Source organism: Monodelphis domestica, chromosome 8, assembly GCF_027887165.1.
Source record: "Monodelphis domestica isolate mMonDom1 chromosome 8, mMonDom1.pri, whole genome shotgun sequence".
NCBI classification, from domain to species: domain Eukaryota; kingdom Metazoa; phylum Chordata; class Mammalia; order Didelphimorphia; family Didelphidae; genus Monodelphis; species Monodelphis domestica.
Genome location: NC_077234.1, coordinates 10,197,149 through 10,220,446, shown reverse-complemented (window position 1 = coordinate 10,220,446; position 23,298 = coordinate 10,197,149). Strand labels below are relative to the sequence as shown.

The 23,298-nt window shown below is 50.6% G+C and overlaps 2 protein-coding genes across 4 annotated transcripts in view; both read left to right on the top strand.

Annotated features, from left to right (window-relative positions):
- Positions 1 to 9,843, top strand: part of MROH2A (maestro heat like repeat family member 2A) — a 63,521-nt gene extending 53,678 nt beyond the window's left edge. The window contains exons 38-42 of one of the 3 annotated variants that reach the window (XM_056808136.1): positions 721 to 873; positions 1,927 to 2,055; positions 5,299 to 5,401; positions 7,247 to 7,312; positions 8,830 to 9,843. In XM_056808136.1, the coding sequence (XP_056664114.1) occupies positions 721 to 873; positions 1,927 to 2,055; positions 5,299 to 5,401; positions 7,247 to 7,312; positions 8,830 to 8,975 (597 nt within the window). In that variant the 3' untranslated portion in view covers positions 8,976 to 9,843. Of the gene's footprint in view, positions 1 to 720; positions 874 to 1,926; positions 2,056 to 2,173; positions 3,310 to 5,298; positions 5,402 to 7,246; positions 7,313 to 8,829 lie in introns of those variants that run through there. The other 2 variants (XM_056808137.1, XM_056808138.1) reach the window with 2 other exon arrangements.
- A 4,962-nt stretch (positions 9,844 to 14,805) lies between these two features.
- LOC100012054 (receptor-transporting protein 1-like) lies at positions 14,806 to 23,298 on the top strand. The gene is made up of 2 exons (XM_001366204.4): positions 14,806 to 15,146; positions 18,185 to 23,298. The coding sequence occupies exons 1-2, from the start codon at positions 14,872 to 14,874 to the stop codon at positions 18,699 to 18,701; spliced, it is 792 nt and encodes a 263-aa protein (XP_001366241.1). The 5' UTR covers positions 14,806 to 14,871; the 3' UTR covers positions 18,702 to 23,298.

Here is a 23,298-nt window from a genome sequence, read left to right as displayed (position 1 = left end):
ATGGCTAACCCACCCTGGCCGGTGCTGGTGACGGGAAAAAGAAGAATTGGTCCCCTGACCTCGAGGAGACAGGCCATACAGAGGGGATCAGGGAGGGCTGCTTGGAGGAGGTAGCACTGGGGTGAGCCTTGAAGGGCCAGAAGGCTTCTGGGGGCGTGCTGAGGGCGAGCCTCACTGAAGGACACGGAGGCCAGTTAGTCCGGAGCTTGGCCAACGAGGGCTTGTGGGAGGCAGGCCGGTTCCGAGCCTTCCTTTAGCCAGAAGCGATAGGGAGCCCGGAGAGGCGGTTCTGGTAGCTGTGGGAGCCGGGTGGATGGGAGGGGATGAGTCTGGCATCCGAGAGGCTGGGGAGGCTCTGGCCGTGTCTGAGGGCACAGGATGGGGATGGGTGAGAGAGAGGCCGAGGCAGGGCTGCTGGCGGCCCTTCATGCAGCTCCAGCTGGGTGCGGGGCGCTGGGCTGCTCTCTGGAGCTGCACCTCGTTAAGGCCAGGGAAGCGCAGGCTTCAAGCTGGAGGCACCTTCCAAGGTCCTCAGGTCCAAACCTCGCACTTCCCAGATGAGGAAACTGAGGTACAGGCTTGCGGGACTCAGGGCGTCTGAAGGAGGATTCGAACCCGTCTTTCCCACCGCCATGCCTGCCTTGTTGCTCTGGCCCAGCCCTGTGGGGAGGCAGGGGAAGGCCCTTCGGCCTCAGGCTCTGTCTGGCTCTCTTGGCACAGGAGGACGAGTCACTTCGCTTGCAGGCCTTCATCCTGTTTGGGAAGCTGGCCGTGTTGGCCGTGAAGAAGAAGGACTTCTTCCTGCAGGAGATCAGGAAGAGCTGGATCCCCCTGATCCTCCACCTGCAGGACCCCAGCCCCGAAGTGGCCAAGGTGAGCGGCTCCCCGCCCCCGGGAGCCTCCTCCCAGGCCCCTCTGGGAGGGCCCCTTGGCCTGGCCTAACGGATGGCCATCCACCTGCCGCCTGTGACCTTCCCACTCCGTAAGAGGAGGGTCTACACTAGACATGGTCGGAGGCGCGGCTCCAGGGAGCCTCGTCACCCTGCTGTCTCCCTAGGGACATCCGCACATGCTCCTGCGGCCTATCTGGGGCTTCCTCTCCTGCCTCTGAGCCATTCTGACTGGGTGACCCTGGGCCAGTCCCTGCCCCCCGGACCTCTCGCAGATGAGGGGGTGCCGGCCCGCTTCTCGGCAGGAACTCCCCATTCAATGATTCATCGGTTCAGTGATAGGGTTGGATGGAAAAGTATCTCTGCCCGATGAAGGCGTCCAGCGCCGCGCCGTGCCAGACCCTCCCCTCTGTCATCCGTGGCTGTGTGGGCAGACCCGGGGTGCCCCCGGCCCACACTCTGCCTCCTCAAGCCACCAGCCAGCAGCTTCTTTGACACCGCAGGACACAGCCTGGAACCATCTCGGGGAGCCGGGATGGCGTTTGGGGGATTTTGTGTCCCCAGAATTCTCTCCTTGTACCGCCTCTGGGGAGTCCTCAGAGCTGGTGGCAGGTCCTTGGGACGGTCATTTGGGCTTCTTTGGCCACTCAGGCCAGGTGACCGCTAGCCCTGGCTCCGCAGTCTTTCTTGGGTTCCCGAGGGGCCTGTGGGTACCTTTTTAGGGTAATGTCTACACCTATAAAATGAAATGCACCCGATAACCTGGGGAGCGAATTAGAGGAAGCTCAGTGAATTCTTGTGACTTGAGGCCACTCTGTCCCAAGTCCTGCTCCAACAAAAGCAAGGTCTTCCTGGCTATGGCAGCGGTGGGCAGCACTGGGCATTTCCCCGTGCCCACACTTCCTTGGCATTTGAAGCATTGTGCCCAGAGGGAACTGACACCACAGGGCAGCCTCGGCCCCACCTTCCCTGCCCACCCTGGCCCACAAGGCAGGGCAAAGCGGGCCAGCCCTGATCGGCTGCTTCCTCCTCCCAGGCCTGCGAAGCCACCATTAGTCTGTGCATTCCCTTCTGGGGCTGGAAGAGGCTGCAGATCTCCTTAGAGAAGTATGTCAGCCAAGGCCTGGACCTGAGCCTCTTCCAAATGGAGATGTGCAGTTACCTGGTAAGCAGGAGGGTCAGACGGGCGGGGGGGGGGTTCGGGGATCCGGGGAGGCTCCAGGGGGGAGCAGGGATCACGGCTCGCCCCTAGGCTTTTAACATTTTTCTCAACTTGGAACGAGGCTGGGAGGGACAGCCATACTGTAGGTGGCCACCAGGTGTAAATCCCCCAAGATCCCAGGCCTGACGGACCCAGGAGCTAGCCGGGACTCCTGAGGACCAGTGATGGAGAGGCAATGGGCCCCGGCGCAGGAGGAAAGAAAGGCCTCGGCCTGGCCGGCGTGGGACTTGGCTCTGCTAGACGGCCTCCTGGGCACCAGGGCGCACGAGGCTGAGTGTGAGAGGCAACACGGGTCTGGTGAAATCAGCACCATTTCCTCACAGACCGAACCCCATCAAATGGAAATGGATGGATAGACGGAGTCCACACTTGGGCTTACAAGGCAGCTTCAAAGTTCAGAGTGGGACATCTCCCCGAATGACCGTTTATCCAGGAAAGGTTGTGGGGTGTTGGCGGAGGACAGGCTCCATCAAGACGGAAATGAGCATGAGCAGTAAGAGGGGACGGGAGTCTTGTTCACGAATGAGCAGATCCCACCAGCCCCTGCTCTGGGGGCTCCTGCGGTCAGCTGGGGGTGCCATGTTCTAGGATGGACCTCGGTACGCCGGAGAGGAGGACAGATGGGTCAGAGGAAGGCCCGGAGTTCATGTCATGGGCAGATTGGCTCAGGCACAGAGAAGACTTAGGGAGCCCCCTGAGAGCTGCCAGAGAAACTAGCCCTGTTCTCTAGGAACAACGAGGAAGAGTTCAAGGAGGCCAGTTTGGGTCTGAGCTCCCGAAGGTGTTGGCCAAGACAGGATTGGGATGCCTCAGAAGTGTGTGTGTGTGTGTGTGTGTGTGTGTGTGACACGTGTGTGTGTGTGTGACACGTGTGTGTGCCCTTCCTTCCTCCGGAGGTCTTCAGACAGGCTGGAGAACCATGGTGGGTCTGAGCTCCCGAAGGTGTTGGCCAAGACAGGATTGGGATGCCTCAGAAGTGTGTGTGTGTGTGTGTGTGACACGTGTGTGTGCCCTTCCCCCCTCCGGAGCTCTTCAGACAGGCTGGAGAACCATGGTGGGTCTGAGCTCCCGAAGGTGTTGGCCAAGACAGGATTGGGATGCCTCAGAAGTGTGTGTGTGTGTGTGTGTGTGTGACACGTGTGTGTGTGTGTGTGACACGTGTGTGTGCCCTTCCCCCCTCCGGAGGTCTTTAGACAGGCTGGAGAACCACGGCGGGTCTGAGCTCCCGAAGGTGTTGGCCAAGACAGGATTGGGATGCCTCAGAAGTGTGTGTGTGTGTGTGTGACACGTGTGTGTGCCCTTCCCCCCTCCGGAGGTCTTCAGACAGGCTGGAGAACCATGGTGGGTCTGAGCTCCCGAAGGTGTTGGCCAAGACAGGATTGGGATGCCTCAGAAGTGTGTGTGTGTGTGTGTGTGTGTGTGTGTGACACGTGTGTGTGCCCTTCCCCCCTCCGGAGGTCTTCAGACAGGCTGGAGAACCACGGCCTGGAGTGTTGTTTGGGGAATTTGGGCCAGGAGGTCACTTCCCGGTGTGGTGCTCTGTGATGCCAGGGCTCAGACGGCTCTAATTGGTCTTTATGGAAGGCCAATTTGGGCTGGCTGGCTGGGCTACTGCAGATTTGGCTGTCAGTCACTCTGGTGTCACAAGGCACGTGGCCCGACATTCCCTTATATTACATACCACACCAACAAGTCAGAACAGTTTAGGAGGTGCCTGCTGTGTGCCAGGTGTGGGTCTAAGCTCCAAGAAGAGAAAGAAAGGCAAAAACAGTCCCTGCCCTCAAGAAGTTCACCTCTTCTTGCAGGGATACATCCCAGAACCCTAGAATCTGACCAGGGAAAGGAGAGACCTCAGTGGCTGCTTAGCCCGTCTCAAGCTCATCCTTTCTCCAGCCCTCCCTAAATGTCTCTATTTCTGTTGAGCAGGCCGCCATCTTTCTGGCCATGCTCATCCCAGCTCCAATGCATCCTTGACTCCCCCCCCCCTTCCTAGCTCCTCCTCTTCCCAATCTTAGCCATTGTTACTCATAGCAGTGGCCCCTTCGCTGCAGTCATAGTCACTGTTAGTTTGGACTGACCCTGCCTCACAACCTACCCAGGACATTTCAATGACCTTGTAATTAGTCTCCATGCTTTTTATGTCTCCTGCCCCACTCCAGACTCCACACAGCTGCCAAAGATCTCTTCCTAGAACATAGTCACTCCTCTGCTCACTGATCTTCATGGGCTCCCTAGTGACTGGCAGAAAAGACAAAGTGCTTGGATTGGCCTTTGAAGCTCCCTCATCAACTTCCAGATTGACGCAGTAGACTTCTTACACATAATCCCTCTTCATGAACTCCAAATTCTATCCACACTGATCTATTAGCCCCTCCCAAATTTGACACACCATCAGTGGCCACCATGTCTTTGTCCAGGCAGTAGCCTCTCTGATCACCTCAGAATTCTGAGTCTTTTGGGGAAGTTTGCTTAAATGCCACCTCCTTTGAGATGCCTTCCTTGATTTACCATAGTGTATTTGCTCTTCTCTCCACTCGCTCTTCACAATACCCTATTGCTACTTAACTGGGTAATAGTTGTATGGTCTAGTGGACTGTAGGCTCCTTGAGGCCAGTGCATCTCAGTAGCCTGGATGCTGTCGGTGTTCAGTTGATGTATGTCAGACTGTGTTGAGCCTTCTCTTCCCCAGGCCAAACCTCCTTGAGTCCATCACTTGGCTTGAGTCTCTGTCCCTCCTCAGCTAATCTAAGTGACTTGACTAGGACGCCCTCTTTGTAGGGCAGGAGCATGAAGTAGGCCATGCTGCCTTCTCATGATTCTGCCAATCTGGGTCCTTGCTCTACCAGTATAAGCCACAACAGTTCCTCTGAAGCTTAGGAGGAGCCCCTTTCAGGTCCCTCTTATCTTCCAGTCCTTGCCCTGACACCCCACAGGTTGTGAGCTTCCTGTTGGTTCCTGGGAAGTCACCTTTGGCCAAATGGGCCAGAGCTTGGGGTTGGCTAGCCCAGCCTCTGGGATTGCCTCAGGCTATGAGGGGCATGTATTTAGGGTCCAGCCACCCTTGCCTCTTCTCAGGGCTTTAGCTGCAGAAGGTGGGATTCTGACCAAAACTTGGTCTAGTGCCAGGGTTTGGGGGTTCCGAGTTCTTCCATGCAAATACAGAGGCTTTGTCATTTTTTGGCACAGGCCAGGAAAGACCCTGCACTCTTGGACATCTTTTGTGCAGAAGCCATTGGCTACTACGACAGCGAGTGGGCCAAGATTAAGGCGGCGGCCTGTACCTTTACAGGTGAGCTGGCGGCTGGTATGGAGAGGGCAGGCTGACAACTCCCATTTCTTTTTTTCCTCTTTTTAAAAAAATATTTAATTAATTAATTTAGAACACTTTCCCATGGTTATATGATTCATATTCTTTCCTTCCCCTCCTCCCACCCCCTCCTGTAGCCAATGAGCAATTCAATTGGGTTTTACATGTATTATTGATCCAGATCTATCTCAATATTATTAATATGTGCAATAGAGTGATCATTGAGAGTCTACATCCCCAATCATATCCCCATCGACCCATGTGATCAAGGAAATGTTTGTCCTTCTGCGTTTCTGCTCTCAGTTCTTTCTCTGGATGTGGATAGTATTTTTTTCTCATAAGCTCCTCAGAATTGTCCTGGACCATTGCATTGCTGCTAGCAGAGAATTCCATTACATTCTATTGTGCCACAGTGCATCAGTCTCTGTGTACAATGTTCTCCTGGTTCTGCTCCTCTCACTCGGCATCACTTCCTGGAGGTCGTCCCAGTTCACATGGAATCCCTCCAGTTCATCATTCCTTTGAGCACAATAGTGTTCCATCACCAACAGATACCACAATTTGCTCAGCCATTCCCCAATTGATGGGCATCCCCTCATTTTCCAATTTTTGGCCACCACAAAGAGGGCTACTATGAATATTCTTGTACAAGTCTTTTTCTTTATTATCTCTTTGGGATACAAACCCAGCAGTGGCATGACTGGATCAAAAGGAAGATAATCTTTTAGCGCCCTTTGGGCATAGCTCCAAATTGCCATCCAGGATGGTTGGATCAATTCACAACTACACCAGCAATGCATCAATGCCCCAACTTTGCCACATCCTCTCCAACATTTATTACTTTCCTTTGCTGCCATATTGGCCAATCTGCTAGGTGTGAGGCGATACCTCAGAGTTGTTTTGATTTGCATTTCTCTAATTATGTGAGTTTTACAACACTTTTTCATGTGTTTATTGATAGTTTTGATTTCTTTATCTGAAACTGTCTATTCATGTCCCTTGCCCATTTGTCAATTGGGGAATGGCTTGGTTTTTTTGTACAATTGATTTAGTTCCTTGTATATTTGAGAAATTAGACCTTTGTCAGAAGTTTTTATTATAAAGATTTTTTCCCAATTTACAACTCCCATTTCTTGAACCATTGATGATCCCCTCTCCATCCAGGACAGTCCTGGAACTGGAGCCCTCTGACTTTTGCTGATGATCAGATTGAGGCTCTGGGAGAGGAGGCAGCTTGCCCCATGGTCCCAGGGCCAGTGAGCATCCATAGTTATCTGACTCCAGGCTTAGTTCTCTTTCCTTCCAGTGACCTTGCTACTTCTAGAAGGGCCTTTGCTTTCCTCATGACTGCTCAGGGGCCACTTCTTTTGGAAAGCCTTCCCTGACTGCTCCAAACCCAGAGCCAGTTGTTAGTATTCTCCTCCTCCCCTCCAAGTCGTCTTTCCCTTTCCTTCCTTCTCCTTACTCATGGCAGCCTTGGCTAGGTACCCTTGGCAGATGCTTGGGGTCTGCTATTGCTGGTGGGCTTGGAGGGATGGGCCAAGAGTCAGGAGGACCTGGTTTCTTGAGCAGTCATTGGCAGTTTTTTGTCATTCTGGGCAAGGTGCTCCACCTCTTTGCTTTAGTTTCCTTAGCTGTAAAATGGGAATCAGAATGCCATCTACCTCTCAGGGTGGGGGGGTGTCAAATGAGATGCTGGATGTAAGCCACCATGTAAGTGGCAACACTTGGGATGATGATGATGATGATGATGATGATGTAGCACTGGGTAGAGGGAGGAGAACTCTAGGAAAGATAGGGAAAGTTCTTGTTCTGTTATCACTGTAGGGTATGTTCTGGAGCAGATGGTCCCCCTGAACCTGGGGGAGATGGACTTGGAGCGGCTGCACCAGTGTAAGTCATGGGACATCTGACTTTGAGTCAATGGGGGTGGGCACTTACAGCATCATGGACAAGGCAGCTGTCCAACCTGGTTCCTCCTCCCCTCCCCTGTGAAGCTCTGCAGTGGTCTAGGGCAGTGATGGTGAACCTATGGCACAGGTGCCAAAGATGGCACACAGAGTGCTCTCTATGAGCACGTGGCTACCCATCCCCACCCCCAGAGTTTGTTACTAGAAAGGCAGAGGGACTCAGGCAGAGCTTCTTCCCTTCCCTCTCTCCACCATGCCTAACAACATTTTTTCACATCTTTTGCCCCTCTGCCCAGCAGCCAATGGGAGTGCATGGGGGTAAGATGGGCAGTTTACAGGTGGCAAAGCTGGAGTGGAATAGAGTGCTCAGACTACTCCCCTCCCCCTCTCTACACTTGCTGAGGATATTCCTCAGTTCCCCTGCCTCTCCATCTAGCAGCCCAATGAGAGTGCTTCCTGGGTGGGGTGGGGGGAGGAGGGTGTGCCTGGCATTTGTGGAGGGGGAGCAGCATGGCACACAGTCTCTAGGGGTGGGGTGGGGCCTGGCACTCCATCCCTAAAAGGTTTGCCATCACTGGTCTAGGGGTTAGGCAGGCTGGCTGGTGGGTAGGAGGGCAGGGAGGTGGTGTCTCTTAATTTTCTTTTGAGAGGGTCAAAGTGTCCTTTTGGAGGTTCCTTTTGGGCAACTACTTTCCTTGTCTGGAGCTTTCCATTCTACACTTAGAGCTGTGACTTCTGCCTCTGAAAGCTTGGAAAGCCCCCACCCAACCCTGCAGTCCCCCACTTGCCAAGTCCCACAAGGAGACATCAGTCATCACTGGTTCATGAGATTTCTGCCCTTGGTGACTTCCTTGCAGATTCTCAAAGGGCCCAGAGAGCTCCCGTTGAAATCCATGGCCCTCTAGGTCACAGAGGTGGCTCTGGTATAGATATCTCCAAGAGGGCTATTTCTAGACAGACAGGCATCTCTAATGTAGCACCCCCAGAAAGGCTTCTCTAGGACACAGAGGTAGCTCTGGGGTAGACACTCCAGAAAGAGAAACCATTAGATGAAATGGAACCAGTTGCTTTTCCTCCAGTTTCTGTCTTTCCAGAGATCTCATGGAACCTCATTTTTGTTTCTTTTACATGATGTTTCTTTTCTTTTGTCCCCCTCCCCCATTAATAAACATTCATTTTCTCTTCCTTATACCATCCTTCCATTGATGAGAATACATCAAAAACAAAACCTTTGGAACAAAGATGCCCACCGAAGCAAGAGGAATGGGTTCCTTGGTGGTCACAGGAAGTGGCATCTCCTCCTCAACCTGAGCCCACTGGGTCTTCCCTTTCTTCCCCATCTCTATTCTGCATCCCTCTGCCCCAATGCTTATGAGCTGAAGAGGCTCTGGTCAAGGGCCTTGCTTGTATCCTGAGCTCTTGCTGATTGCTGGCTCTGGACAGTTTCTGGCCAGCGTTCCCCACAGCTCATGGATATCTCCTTCTCTTGTTCACTCTCAGGTCTTGAGGCACTACAGATGGACCCTGAGGTCATTGTCCAGAATGCTGCAAAGGAGACTCTTTCTGTTCTCCGGGAGAGGGAGCTCAAGGAGAAGGAGAAGATATCTGAGACCCTGAGGGAGGAATCTGCCCCCCAAGAGCCATAGCTGGTGGGCTCCTGCCTTCTTCCTTCCTAGGAACACTTGCTATTGAATGGGACAGACTCAAGTTTTAGGCTTGTTGTCATTTGAGAAAGGCTTGACCTGCCTCCCCAAGTCTGGGGCCATCTGGGGCAGTGGTGTTCAGGGCAAGTGGGCACCCTGGCCTTGGCCTCAATGCTCCTTGAAAGGGAGCCAGCATTAGAGCTGAGGATGCTCTGGCAAGGAGGGGGATGGACAAAGATGGATGAGGATGGAGAGGCGGCAAGTCCATCCATGGGCAGGAGAGTCCCTGACTGGTAACTACCTACACATTTGTCTTATTTCTCCTCCTCCTTTTTCCTCTGTCTCTCTCCTTGTTCTCCTCCTCAATGCATTTGGGCCCCAGGAGAGGCCTCCAGGACACTAAATCTCTTGGCCTCAAGTGCTTGGAATATTCATCTTCCAACTAAAATAACTACAGAGTGGACTGCCCAGAGTCTTGACCTTGAAGGAAGAATCTGGAACTTTGGCTGACGTGTTGGCTTAACTTTCTGCTTCAGAGTACCATATTGGCACTGACCATCTGGCCCACCTTAGGTTCAGCTCTGATGCTGGCTCATGACTGAGGTTAGCTAGATTCTCCTAGGTAGGAAGATCCCTCTCTGGAGCTGCCTATCTCCTTCAAGTCTGAGCTGCCCACATCTGGAGGGGATTTCCTGGGTTTTTCTCTGGGGCCTCTGGGGCACGAGTCCCATCAATCAGAGATTTTGTCTAGTTTTTGTCTGAACTGTTTGTCTTGGCAAAGACCCTTCTCCAGGCTTTCTTGGCGTTGGGTTTTCATGATGCATACTTTGTTTTTATTCTTGGTGGATTCTAATAAAGTTTCTTTCTGTGACCCTGTTGGCCTCATTCTTTTCCAAACCCATACTTCCCAGTCCTCAGTGAGTAATCATGATGATGGTACTGCATCATCTGCTTATGAAACATTATTTTACAAAAAGCTTTCACTTCTTTAAGGACTTATGAAATGTTATTTTACAAAGGACTCTTGCTTCTATAACTCCCTGACTCCCTATATCATCATCATGGGCTCCTCTCTTTTTAGCAGACTAGAGGGAGAGACTTAACTGTCCCTAAATCATTCATCAGCAGAACTATAGCCAGAACTCAAATCCAAGGCTTTTGACTTGCAATCCAATGGGCTCCATGTTTGCTCAGGAGCATATAGTCAGTTTGGAGGACACCAGCCACTTTTTTCTTGATTTCCCAGATTTCCCTGTTTGGTTGAAAGAACTGAAGATGTGTGTCCAGAGGAAGACTCAGAGAAGGTGTGAAATCATTCTTCAAGTATTTGAAGACCTGTCATCTGGAAGAAGAATTGGCTTTGTTGTCCTTGATCCCAGAAGTCAGGACTGGTCTCCAAGGGTGGAGGTCACAAAGAGATGAATATAGGCTTGCTTTCAGGAAGAACCTTCTGACCATCAGAGCTAGCCAAAGGTGGAATGGTCTGCCTTGGGGGCAATAGGTTGCACCTACTGGAAATCTCCAGTCAAAGATTGGCTGCCCACTTATTTGGAAAATTAGAGAGAAGATTCTTTTGCAGGGATGGGGTATAGACTAGATTAGATGGCCTCTGCAAGGCCTTCTGGTTCTGGTCTATAATTCTGAAAAATCCCATCTGTTATATATGATTGCAATTTTCTCAGCAAAGTACATGGGATAGGTAGACCCTTTCTTGGTTCCACTGTTTTTGCTGTGGTCTTCCTGTGCTCTTGTTGATAATAATGAGGGTTAGCTCTAGGAGTGTTCAATTAGACACTGTCCTGGCCCACTGGGCTCTGTGTCTAAACTAAACCTGGCTCTACACTGATGGGAATTGCATCATCTGGTTAAAAACACACACACACACACAACCAAACCCTTCGAAGATTCCCACCCTCTGCCTTTTTGTTTTTCTTCATTGGGGCTCATTATGCCAAAAGCAAGAAGGCACTTCTTTCTATAGGGGTAAAGCTTGCTGGTGGTTAATCAGGCTTGGCAGGCTGCCAGGTCATTAGCTCTTCAGAAGCACCTTGACTCTGGGGAGGACCCCGGCCCCACTTCTTTCTTGTGCCAGCATAGATTTCCATAACAACTGGTATTTGATATGGGGAATTAGCCAGGTACTAGGCTGATTCCTTGCTGGGCTTGGAGTTTTACCATTTCATCCCTTCCAAGAATAGAAATCTGAGGGAGTGTCCCTCTGATGTCACAGAATCTCTGGATGCAGCTTTGGAAGGGACCTTGGGAAGCTGTCAGGCTCAACCTGGCCCTGGATGAGAATGCCCCTAGACAATGTCCCAACAAGTGGCGAGCCAGCTATTACTTGAAGACTCTTGGTGAGAAGGAAATGTTTTCAATGGTCCTGTTGTCTCTGGAGCTGTGCTAATGGGAGTTTTTAGCCTGGAGACCATAGGGTTCCATGGACACATTTCAGGAGAATCTAGAAACTTGAATGGGGAAAAGACATCTTATACTATGTGAAGTCACTTATTATTAGTAATTATCAATGTATGAATGTGCAAATGCATTACATAGAAATAAATGAACATATTATTATGTAGTATTATATATTGTGTAACCAGTATGGATAAATAAATTAATATTTTAATAGTATTAAATATATAATTTCATTAATCTGTGGATAAATATATGATTAATAAAAAGTAACTGACATCTTTTGAGCTCACCATCTCATCCCATGAGATATCCTAGGCTGACTCAGACAATTTCAGTGTACCCAATGTTGATTGGCATGAGTCAGTTCCAATCCATAGACCATGGATCCATATACTCAGAGCACTGTATAGAATGTAAATTCTCTTTTAAAAATTTTATTTAAGTATTTTTCTATGGTTCCTTGATTCATGTTCTCTCCCTTCCCTCTTCCTTTTTCTCTCCCAGAGCTGACAAACAACTCCACTGGGTTATAGGTGTATTATCACTCAATACCTATTTCCATATTATTTGTTTTTGGTGAAAAACAAACCCCCTCATCCAATACCCATATGAACAAGTGAAAACTCAAATGTTTTCCTTCTGTGTTTCTACTCCCACAGTTCTTTATCTCCATGCAGAGAGCATTCTTTCTCATATATCCCTTGGGATTGACCTGGATCATTGCATTGCTAAAGTAGCAAAGTTGATTACATATAATCATCCCACAATGTTTTAGGCTCTGTGTACAATGTTCTCCTGGTTCTGCTCATTTCATTCTGCATCAGTTCATGGAGGTCTTCCCAGCTCATGTGGAGATCAAACAATTTATTGTTCCTTGTTGCACAATAGTTAGAACTCTTGAGGGCGTGGAAAGTCTTCCTGTCATCATATCTTCAGCCTGTGGCATAGAGCTTGGCACAGAAAAGGTGCTTCATAATTGGATGTTGAATTGAATGAAACAGTAATAATTCATTGAATGATTATTTATTAAGCCCTCTTTTATGCCAGGGCACTGTGGTAGGAGCTAGTGATACAAACACAAAAAATGAAATTGTTTCTCTTTGCAAGCTTACATTTTCCAGAAGAGAAACATCAAGCAACCCATTCATCTGCACTTATTAAGCACCCACTATGTGCCAGAAATTTTGCCATCTGCTTAGGGTACAAAGAAAAAGAAAAGAAAAGAAATAATCCCTATTTTGAAGGGGCTTAATTTTATCATCACTATCATGGTCATCGCCTATGTTAGCCAACTCTAGGGACAGCTAGTGGGCACTTTTCTCATCATTTCATGCTTACCCTTCATCCTACTGTTTCCTTGCTATTGAAAATGGAAAAATTCAAATTAAAAGCTCTCTGAGATTTAGATCTTCTTTGTGACTTCTCTGGTGGGAGGGCTCAATTGAGCTCATTTTAAAGGGAGCCATTTTATTCATGGACATTCAGAGCTAAATCTCCCCTTTGGTCACTAAAATATCACCTTTGGATGCCACAGCTTTCTGATATTTGGGAGCTGCTCAGACAATGGCTCTGTCCTGCCTGTGGTTCCCCTGATATCTAAAAAAGTAGGTAAGGTGGTTGGAGAGTGTGAAGAGTGTTGGCAGTGGGATGGTATGGCTAATGTGTGAGCAGCCTTCACCACATAATATGGTGTTGTGAGTGGTGGTAGCTGGCCAGAGTGGTGATTCAGCAGAAGGATGCACCCTGATTTACTTGAATCCTCCTCCAGGAGGAAGCCCCTGGAAGGACCTAAAGATAGATATAAGAAAGACTCTGAAAGAATGTAAACTATTTGGAAGTAGGGTCTTTGTACCCCTAGTGTCCAGCTATTCTAACCTGGGCCACAGTAGGTGATTAATAAATGTGTGTTGACTGAGTGCCTTCCAAAGAATGAAACTCAAAGAACTGGACTTTGGGAAGTATGACATAGTGAAGAGAGAGCTAGTCTTGAGACCTGGTTTGAGCCCTGCATATGATATATATAGATTGTGTGATCCTGGGTAAGTCACTTAACCCTTGAGTGCCCAATTCATTTTTCTGGGACTCGTAATTGTAGAGAAGATGCTGACTTCCATTAGCAAATGACATTACTTCATCAGAGAGTTCCCTTTGCCAGTTAAATCATCCAGTTTCTATCCCTTTTCTTAAACTATGCAGAGACCTAAATCAGACAAGTCAATACTGATCACCACTGGCCTGCTAAGAGTGGTTATCACTGCTTTGGCTGGGGAATGATTCCAGAAATAATGATTATATAATTGTATGTGAACATAGCCATGTAATGTGAATATATATTAGTCATGTGAATAATTATTCTTGATCATTCTATCATTTGGAGAAACATTTAAAAATCTGACTTTCTCTTTGATCTATTAAAAGAGAGGAGGCTGGAGTAGGCTGATGATGGTAAGCTCCTTGAAGGAAGGGACTTGGTTGTACCATAGCTGCACACCATATTGTTGACTGTGTAAATGATTATAGGTCCCTGGATACCCTCCCAATTTTAGGTCTATTACCCTATGATTTACTTAGTATGCTGTGAATATGAATGGTTTGAGATTGGGTACCCTTTCCCCCTTCTCTGTCTTCTATCCTTTGTCTCCATCTCTGAGTAGCCTTTTTTGAGGGATACTCATCACAGGGGTGGGGTGGGGAAAGGGGATCCAAGCCCAGTGAACTCACCTGTCATCCTTCAGAAATAGAGGGGTGGGGAGGGAAGCCCCATACTTCCTCTTCCTCTCATTCTGATCTGAAATGACAACCAACAAAATCACTCACTCATTAATCCTATAGCCCAGCCATGAAGGGGTGGAATGATTGCTGGAAACATTCCAGATCTACTACAAACTTTTCAGGTGTCTAAGAGAGCTTGGGCTTCCCCTCCCTGGGTCTCAAAGTCCTCTGCTGTCAAATGAAGGAGTTGGATTGGATGATCTTCGAGATAATTTTCAGCTTGGAATCAGTCTTTTTGCTTTGGACTTCAGCTTCCTTCTTTATTAAACAAGATGGTTTCATTGTGATCTAGTAGAAAAAGCCCTGGGTTCAAATCTCTGCTCTTCCACTGACTGCCTGTATGGTTTGGGGCAAATCAGTTAATCTCTCTGACTGTCCACTTCTTCCTCTGTAAAAATGTGGATATTGGACTATCTGATGGAGCCTGAGGGTCTTTGCAGCAGAGTCTTAGTATCAGCGGTGCTCTCCAAGGTCCCTGCCATCACCAAGTTCTGTGGCTGCAGGTGTTCCTGCAGGTGGAGCCCTCCATCTTTGCCTCCTAGCCCCTGCCTCTCAGTCTCCACCCCTGGACTAGGTCTCACTCAAACTCCCCTTAGATTTGTCTTTTCTCAGAGCTTGGGGTGCTTGGCTCCCAGCCTGGTTGCCGTGGTGACCAGTGCCTAGGAGGACAAAGGAGGGAGCTCGCTGGAGCTTTTGCTGCTAGGTCCTGTAGATGAGGAAGTTCAGACCGTGGAAACTCCGCTGTCCTGCCATCCACCTGCCCTCTCTCACTCTGTTCTCTCTCTGGAAGAGGGCTGAGCCCACCACTTCATCCAAAGGGGACATGTGTAAGAGCCTGACAACTGCAGAATGGAAGAAAATCTTCTACGAGAAGATGGAGGAGGCCAAGCCTGCCGACAGCTGGGATCTCATCATGGATCCTAACCTGCAGCACAATGTTCTGGCCCCAGGCTGGAAGCAGTACTTGGAGCAGCATGCCTCAGGCAGGTGAGCCAGGCCAGGTTCAGGAGGGAGAGAGTTCTGGCCCACCCCCTATGCCCAGTAGCTCGTGCTGGCAAAGTCAGCTCTGCTCTTCCCTTCTTCATATGGTGGGAATTGGAGTTGAGGGGGTCCATTGGTAGATTGGCAAGGTCCCAGTCAAGAAGGGGGCCAGTAAGCACAGGAACAATATCCAGGAGTCTTGAGTATCAGAGGAGAGGCAGACAGAATAATCTTTGCAATATATGATGAGAGAGGATGGGAGGGATTTGGGAACTAGAGAACAGGACTTGAGTGTAGAACAAGGAATTGGAATTCCAGTGGAAGTAGTTTGTGGGGAGAGATTAGAAGCTTGAGTCCTCATGATATAATGGATAAATCATTGACTTTGGAGTCCCAGGACTTGAAATCTCATCTGTGCTGACTGACCCTTTGCCTCACTCTACTCTCTATCCCCTTCCAGCTAGGTCAGTCTCTTACCTATTCTGAGCTTGTTTCCTCATCTATTAAATAAGAGAATTGAAGTAGTTGGTCTCTGAAGCCCATTCTAGCTCTTAGTCTATGCTTTTCTGTCCTCTCTGGATCTGTAAAATGTAGGTGATTGGATCTCAAATTCTCTGACGTCCTTTCCAGCCTTAAATTTAGAGCCTCTGCTCTCTTATTCTCAGGTTAGCCAGATCTAGCAACAAAGGGTGACATTCCATCTCCCCATCCCAGACCCTTCCTGACAGGGAGCTTGGACAGCCACATAGGACAAGGCTTGTGAAATGCTGCAGTCTTTGGGTGTAGGGTGAGGATGAAACCCTCTTCCTCCACCCTTCCAGTGCCTGCAAGTGTTGGTTAACCTTTATGATGCTGTGCACTTACTCTATTCCAGTCTCCCCCCTGCTATGGTCTCCCTTGGAAGGTTGGGTGAGAAGAGGTAACTCAGGATAACAGGGTGCTCAGGCTCTTTGGGGGAGGGCTTCTTCACCCAAGGCTTCTAGTAGCACCATCTCTGAGGAGGTAGCAACTAAAATATAGGACTTTTCTCGTCTCCCTTCTGAGCAGAGAGACAATACTCATTTAAAAATAGTTATTAATACATGTTTTTTGACCCAACAGTTCCCTCTACCCCCCACCCTGCAAAGTCCATTAGGGGAGAAAGACTTTGAAGAGATAAGTGAGTGTCCTAGGCAGAAGCAGGTCTGGCTGCCATAGGGTTTGCCTCGGTAGAATGTTGTTCCCCTTGTTATCTCCTTTCCTACTCTGCTTCCATAACCAAGCATACCCTGAAGCCTCTGCCCAAAGACTTTGGCATTAACCCAGCAGGGCTTGAGGGGGTTTGCCTGTTAGTGGAGAAAATGGGCCAGGTTGAAAGATGATTCTGGACAGGGAAGGGTCTTGATGACAAGGGTAGTAGGAAATGTAGCTGGCTTTGGAATCAGAGGACCTGGGTTCAAATTCCACTTTCATTGATTATAACTTGTGTGACCCAGGATGAGTCACGTAGCTCTCATGAAACTTGGTTCTTTCTTTGTAAAATGAATGGGATGGACCAGCTGGCCTCACTGTTGTCATCTGACTTCACCCACTGGATTCTAAGATGTTAGGAACAAATCTGTCCAGAACTGTTGGCCCATGCTTGGCATTCAACTAGTGTGAGGGGAGTGTGAAGCCATAGCTTATGACTTCAGAGTGCTTACAGTCTAGGAAAGGGCATGAGAACCAAGACTGAAGAAGGGCAGATCTGGCTTTAATACAAGACCATCTGGGATAGTTGCAGATGTGCAACCCAGGCAGTAAAAGTCGTGGGAGTTCACCTTAGGTGTGGAAGCTACCTGGAGGAGGAGAGGTCTTGGGATGGACCTTGTAGGGTGGATAGGAAAGAAAATAAAGGGTACTAGAAAGACAGGCTAAGATATTAGAGACCTAGAGTTGGAGACAGCAAGACCCGTGTTCAAATCCTGCCTTGGATTTTAATACATTAGCTGTGTGACTCTAAACAAATCACCTAACCTCCCCTAGTCTCAGTATTTTCCCATCTATAGAATAAGCAAAGAGTTGCTGCAAGGAGAAAATGAGATGACTAGCATTTATTGAACATTTTAAGGTTTAGTCAGGAACTTCACAAATATGATCTCATTTGACCCTCACAACAGCTTTGGAAGGGGGAAGGGGTGCTGTTATTATCCCTATTTTATAGATGAGAAAACGGAGGCCAACAGATGAAGTGATTTTCCCAGAGTCACCCACCTATTAATATCTGAAGATGAATTTAAACTGAGGTCTTCCTTCCGCCAGTCCTGGTGCTCTAACCACTGCACCACCCAACTGTTTATCTGGAGAGCTTCACTAACCTAAAGTGTGGTGCAAATGTTAGGGATGGTTATTATTACTGTTATGGCGATTATTATCGGGAGGGTCATGAGCAAAGGCTGTAAGACGCAATGCTATTGATTTAGAGCTTGGAGGGGATCTTGGAAATTGTGGAGTCCAGCCAGCTCGTTTTACAGATGAAGAAACTGAGGCGGGGATCCCAGTGGAAGTTCAGGCAGAGGCAGGACTCCTGAAAGGGCAATGAGCAGTGGGTGGGGGTGGGGAGATGGGGAAAGGGGGGTGGGGGATGGGGGATGGGGGATGGGGGATGGGGGGCCGGAAAGGGCCCAGCTTGGAAAGGCTTCCTCTTTTTGGACGTCCAGATTGTTCCACACCTTCTCGTGCTAAGCCCGGAGCTGGCCTGGATGAAAAGGAGGCTTGGCCCCAGGGAGCAGCTGGGGGTCATCAGGGACTTGTCAGGGGGTCTTATCCGGGGGGCCTCAAGGCCAGGGGATCGAGCTGGGACTCTGACCCGGAGGCACCAACGCCCCGGTAGGGAGGTAGGTAAGATGGGAGCCCTCGAGGAAGGGTCTCCTAGGACAGGAGGCGCTGAGGGCCGGGAGGCGGCAGAATGCTGCTAATGAGCCGAGGAGATGTAATAAACACTCCCCCCTCCCGGGTCCCCTGGGCCCGGCCGTGGTTGCTAGGAGACACGGGCGCTCCAGCCGCTGTGCTCTCCTCCCCCTCAGGTTCCACTGCTCCTGGTGCTGGCACTCCTGGCAGTCTTCCCACGTGGTCATTCTCTTCCACATGTTCCTGGACCCGACGCAGAGGATGGGCTGTGTGCGCATGCGGGTCTTTAAGCAGCTGTGCTACGAGTGCGGCACGGCCCGGCTGGACGAGTCCAGCATGCTGGAGGAGAACATCGAGGGCTTGGTGGACAATCTCATCATCAGCCTCCGCGAGCAGTGCTACGGCGAGCGCGGCGGCCAGTACCGAATCCACGTGGCCGGCCGCCAGGACAACCGGCGCCACCGCGGAGAGTCGTGCGAGGCCTGCCTGGCGGGCATCAACCACTGGAAGCCCAGCGAGAAGCTGCTGGAGGAGGAGGCCACCACGTACACCTTCTCCCGGCCGGCCAGCCCCTCCAAGGCTCCGGAGGGCGGCCAGGGCTGCAACTTCTGCTCCCTTCCCTGGTGCCTCTTCTGGGCCACCGTCCTCCTGCTCATCATCTACCTGCAGTTCTCCTTCCGCAGCTCCGCCTGACCTGCTCGGGGCACTGGGGGCCGCGGGGGAGCCCCCAGGCAGGGGAGAGCAGCGGGAGGTCGGCTGGCCAGGACCACCATGGCTTTTCCATCCCGGGCTTGGCTGCCGGGGAGCGTTCCCAAGAAATCCCGGGGAAGGGGCTCCCCGGGCGGCTTCCTCTGGCCCCACTCCATAGCCCAGCTCCCCCCCCCCCATATCCCACCTACATGTCCCAGTCACACCCGTCCCCCATCCCTGCCCCCTTCAGTTAAACCATAAAGGCGATGTTACCCTCAGGGAGGGGCGATGAGGCCCGGGAGCCATCTGCGTCCTACCTGACAGAGCCCGAGTCTTCCCTCCCCCCAGCCCCGGGCTTCAGCCTCCGGGGCTGGTTCAGAGCAGTCCATTCCCCACCCAGGGCTGCTGCCTTGGGGAGCACGTCTAGGAGAGCCAATTGCCTGAGGGATCTCAGCCTGAGCCCATCCCTGCCTCTGGCCTCTCACCTCTGGAGATGGGCAGCCCGGGATAGAAGCCCCAACTGTCCGAGCTCCCTGGGCCCTGGGGAGGCCTGGGAAGAGCCCCAAGGCTGAGGACCGGCAGGGGCTCCAAAGAAGCAGCCGCAAGCCTAAGCCACTCAAGAGACTTGGCCTCAGCCTAGCATGGTGCCTGGCGCATAGTAGGTGCTTCTAATTCACTGACTGAGGTGGGGACTAGAAAGGAGGATGGGGAAGACTAGTGAATGATGGGAAACTCTGCCTATAGAGAAGGGCTGTAGAAACCAGGATCTTGGAGCCCAGGTCAGTGACTGCACGTGGAGGATGGATAGGGCCAGCCTAGTCAGGCAGTCTGTTAGCACACTGCTGGTGTTGAGGTCCCAGATTCCTTTCTACCTGTTGGTCCCCAAGAGTGTGAAGTCTTTGTGTGTGTGTGTGTGTGTGTGTGTGTGTGTGTGTGTGTGTGTGTGAGAGGGCCACATTAACTGGAGCAACCCTGAATCTGGACTTCCTACGCATTCCTGTATTTGTTTCATTGACATATTTGCCCCCTTTCGGGCCTTTAAAAAATCCCTGCCTTCTGTTTTAGAATCAATGCTAAGTAGCAGTTCCAAGGCAGAAGAGTGGTAAAGGGATAGACAATTGGGCTAAGGGACGTGCCCAGACTTGCACAGCTGGGAAGTATGTGAGGCCTGATTTGAACCCAGAACCTCCCATATCCAGGCCTGGCTCTCAATCCACCCCGCTGTCTAGATACTCCCTTCTTACTGCATATGTCTTCCTTCTTTCTCTTTTGACTTAGTGGGCACCATGTTGACCTCAAAGATATCTGCCATAATAGTTGTAACATTCCCACTTTCTTAGGAGAATTTCCCACTGGATCTTGTCTGTCTCTGCTGACTGGCAGCCCTTGGTTCTGGTCATCTCTTCTCTGACAACTGGCTTCCCATATGCCAACCTTTATCCCAGCCCCAAAGGAATATTCAGGATCTCCTTCCTTCCTCCCTCCCACTCCCTTTCCCCCTCCTTTCCTCCCTCAGTCCCTTCCTCTCGCCCATTTCTCCTTGGTTTAAGTCACATCCCTGGTATTTGCTGGCTGTGTGACCCTGAGCAGCTTGCTAGACTTCTCTGATTCGCTTCTCCTGGCTCTAAAGCTAGAGAGTTGAATGAGAGGTCCTCTGGGCTAGCTTCTAGCTCTAAATCTTGAGAGCCTTTGATTCTGGGCCTCTTGAGATCTGACAGGTTGGGATTGGGGAGTTGGGATGACTCGTACCAGCCGTCATGGGCTCCACTGATCGCACTGCCATTAGAGCCATAGAGGAGGAATGGGTTCCATCTTGTTAGGAGTGGCCAGGAGCTGGCTGGTCCTCCAGGCATTAATCCTGTTGAATTTGACCTCTTCTCTGGCGCCCAGTGACGCCCAGGTTGGGACCAATGGCCTCAGAACAGGTTTCTCCTGGGAATTCCCACTGGCTAGCCCTGTGCTGCCGGGCTCACCCCCTTCGAGGCTCTAGACTCTGTTATTGGCTCCTGGAGCTTGGCGAGGCTCCTTGATGGCCCATGCCAAGGCCTTGGGTCTCCTGCCGTTGTAGCAGGAGGTGGACTCTGAGAGACACTTGGGAGACTTGGGCCAGGCACGAAAGGCCCCTCCACCTCATCGTCCCACGACTTAGCCAGGGAGGGGCTTTCTTCTTTTCTTTGGGTAAAAGCTGCAGAGACAGAATCTGGGGTACGAGCTAATGTTTTAATGGTGGCCCTTGTTGACACATCCTTGAACTCCCCTCTCCTCCCCCTTTGTCCCTCCCCTAAGCCGGGAGCTGTGCCCTGGACTTGGGCTTGACAGCACCTTAGGGGCCGCCCAGGACTCTCGCTTTCCAAGAGATCAAACTGAGGCCTAGAGAGGAGGGACTTGCTCGCCCGTGATGCCCGGGAGTGAGAGGACTCGGAAAGGAGAAGTCCGTCTTCATGGGTCTGTCTGAGGGATGCCCAGGTGGCACCTGCCTGGGAGCGGAGAGGAGGGGCTGTGTTTTTGCTTGACTGCAAATTTGTTACTGCAAAGTTGTTTTTCTTGTCAAAGCTGGAAGCATGAGAAGGAGCGAAGATTATTTTTTGTTCATTGAAATTAAAAGAGAGGCAGCAAGGTGGTTCTGTGAATAGAACCCAAGATCTGGAGACGGGAGGTCCTGGGTTCAAATGTGACCTCCGATACTGTCTAACTGTGTGATCTGAGCAAGTCACTGAATATGAACTGCCTAACCCATACCACTCTTCTGCCTTGGAAACAATACTTAATATTGATTTCAAGACAGAAGGTAAGGGGAAAACAAAGAAAGAAAAGAGGAAAGAGAGCCAGACAGAGACAGACAGACAGAGAGAGACACAGACACAGAGAGAGACTGAGAGAGAGAGAGAGAAAGAGAGAGAGACAGAGACAGAGAGACAGAGACACAGACACAGAGAGAGACTGAGAGAGAGAGAGAGAAAGAGAGAGAGACAGAGACAGAGAGACAGAGAGAGACAGTGAGAGACACAGAGATAGAGAGAGACAGACAGATAGACAGAGACACAGACACAGAGAGAGACTGAGAGAGAGACAGAGACAGAGAGACAGAGAGAGACAGTGAGAGACACACAGAAAGAGAGAGACAAATAGAGACAGACACAGACAGACAGAGAGGGCTGGAATTTGAATTCAGGCCCTTCAGTCCCCAGATCCAGGGGATCTCACTCTTCTGACCCTTGGCTTGCTGAAGCCTTCTGTTTCTCCCCTACAGACGTGGAACTGGCCATACAAGGGGCTGCAGTGGCCAGGCTGCTGTTCTCCCCACAAAGCAGGGGGGTGCTAGTTAAGCTGCTGTTTCCCACCTCTCTCCCTGATACCTCAGAACCTTGACCAAAGTTGGTGCGTTTCCCCAAGTGCCTGGGCTGCTCTCTTCCTCCGTGGCCCCGTCAGACAGCCTGTGCAGGGCAGGAGGAGGAAGCTTTGCTGGGCAGTTAGAGGAGGAGGCTGGCTGGTGATGGGGCTGTGGGGCGTGGAGGAGCCTCGGAGACAGTTTCTCCAGTTAGCAGCGACCTTCCCTGGCCGCCAGTGGACTCAGGCCTCAGCTTTGCAATGGACTCCTTCGTGGTGTGGACACCTAGGAACTCTGAGATGCCACCTTCTTGGGACCCGGCGAGCTTTTCAGAGTCGGGTGCAGGGAAATGTGATTAATTTGGAGCCTGCAGAGTGTGGAAACAGCAATAATCGGGGTGCTCGAGGTGGAGACTAGGCCCTGGTTTGGGGAAGCAAGTTAGGAATCTTGGTAAGATTGCTGGGAAGTTTAATAAGGAACACTTAGAGACTGTGGGACTAACTAGAAATGGTCTGTTCATTAAAGCAGGTCCCTGAAGGACCTGGAGGGCATTTGATTTGCTTTGTGTGCCTGGGGGAGCTTCATGCTCTTCTTTAAGGCTAGTCACTTGGATTTGGCTCCCAGGGCTCTGCATTTTAGGGATCTGTCCCACACCCAAATCCTTCCCAGTTTTTGTTTTATAAAAAAGAAATTCATTGTAGAAAGAACCTGCAGATGGCAGTCTTGGAACAGAGTCTGATTAAGCAAACCGATGGGGCTGGACTGGAAATGGCCGGGATTGCTCCTGCTTCTCCTCTCGGGTTGGGCTGCCCTTCCTGGACTGGAAGACAGTTGTGATGCTAGTGTAAGCCTCGGCTTCTCCAGACAGAACATCCCTCTTTCCTACATCTGATCTCATGATCTCCAGACCCTTCACCATTCTGATGCTGCCTGAAATATGGCGCCCCTGATGAAGCACAGGCCCCCGAGGAGGTCCGAGCAGGGCTCTGGACAGATGGACCTCTCTCTACTCCGCTCCATGGCCTTTGTCAAAGTGTAAAGTGCTACATGAATGTCAGTTCCTTATTATTCTAATATTATGATCCTTGTCAATGTTCCTGCAGTCTTATTAAAATGGAGATGACATTGGATTCTTTTTGCCCCATCAAGCTCTTGGTACGTATCAAGCTTGTTGTCCACTAAACCTCCTACTGGTGCCTTGGCCACGCTTCCCCCATCTGGTCCTGGTGCTTTGCTTTTTCAAAACCAAAATACAGTTTGTATTTATCTCCA

What these genes read in the sequence shown, in the direction of transcription:
- LOC100012054 (XM_001366204.4), top strand. Translation starts at nt 14,872, where the DNA reads ATGAGGAAGTTCAGACCGTGGAAACTCCGCTGTCCTGCCATCCACCTG. An exon ending in GAGCAGCATGCCTCAGGCAG is followed by an intron (nt 15,147 to 18,184) that starts GTGAGCCAGGCC and finishes CCTCCCCCTCAG; the next exon opens with GTTCCACTGCTCCTGGTGCT.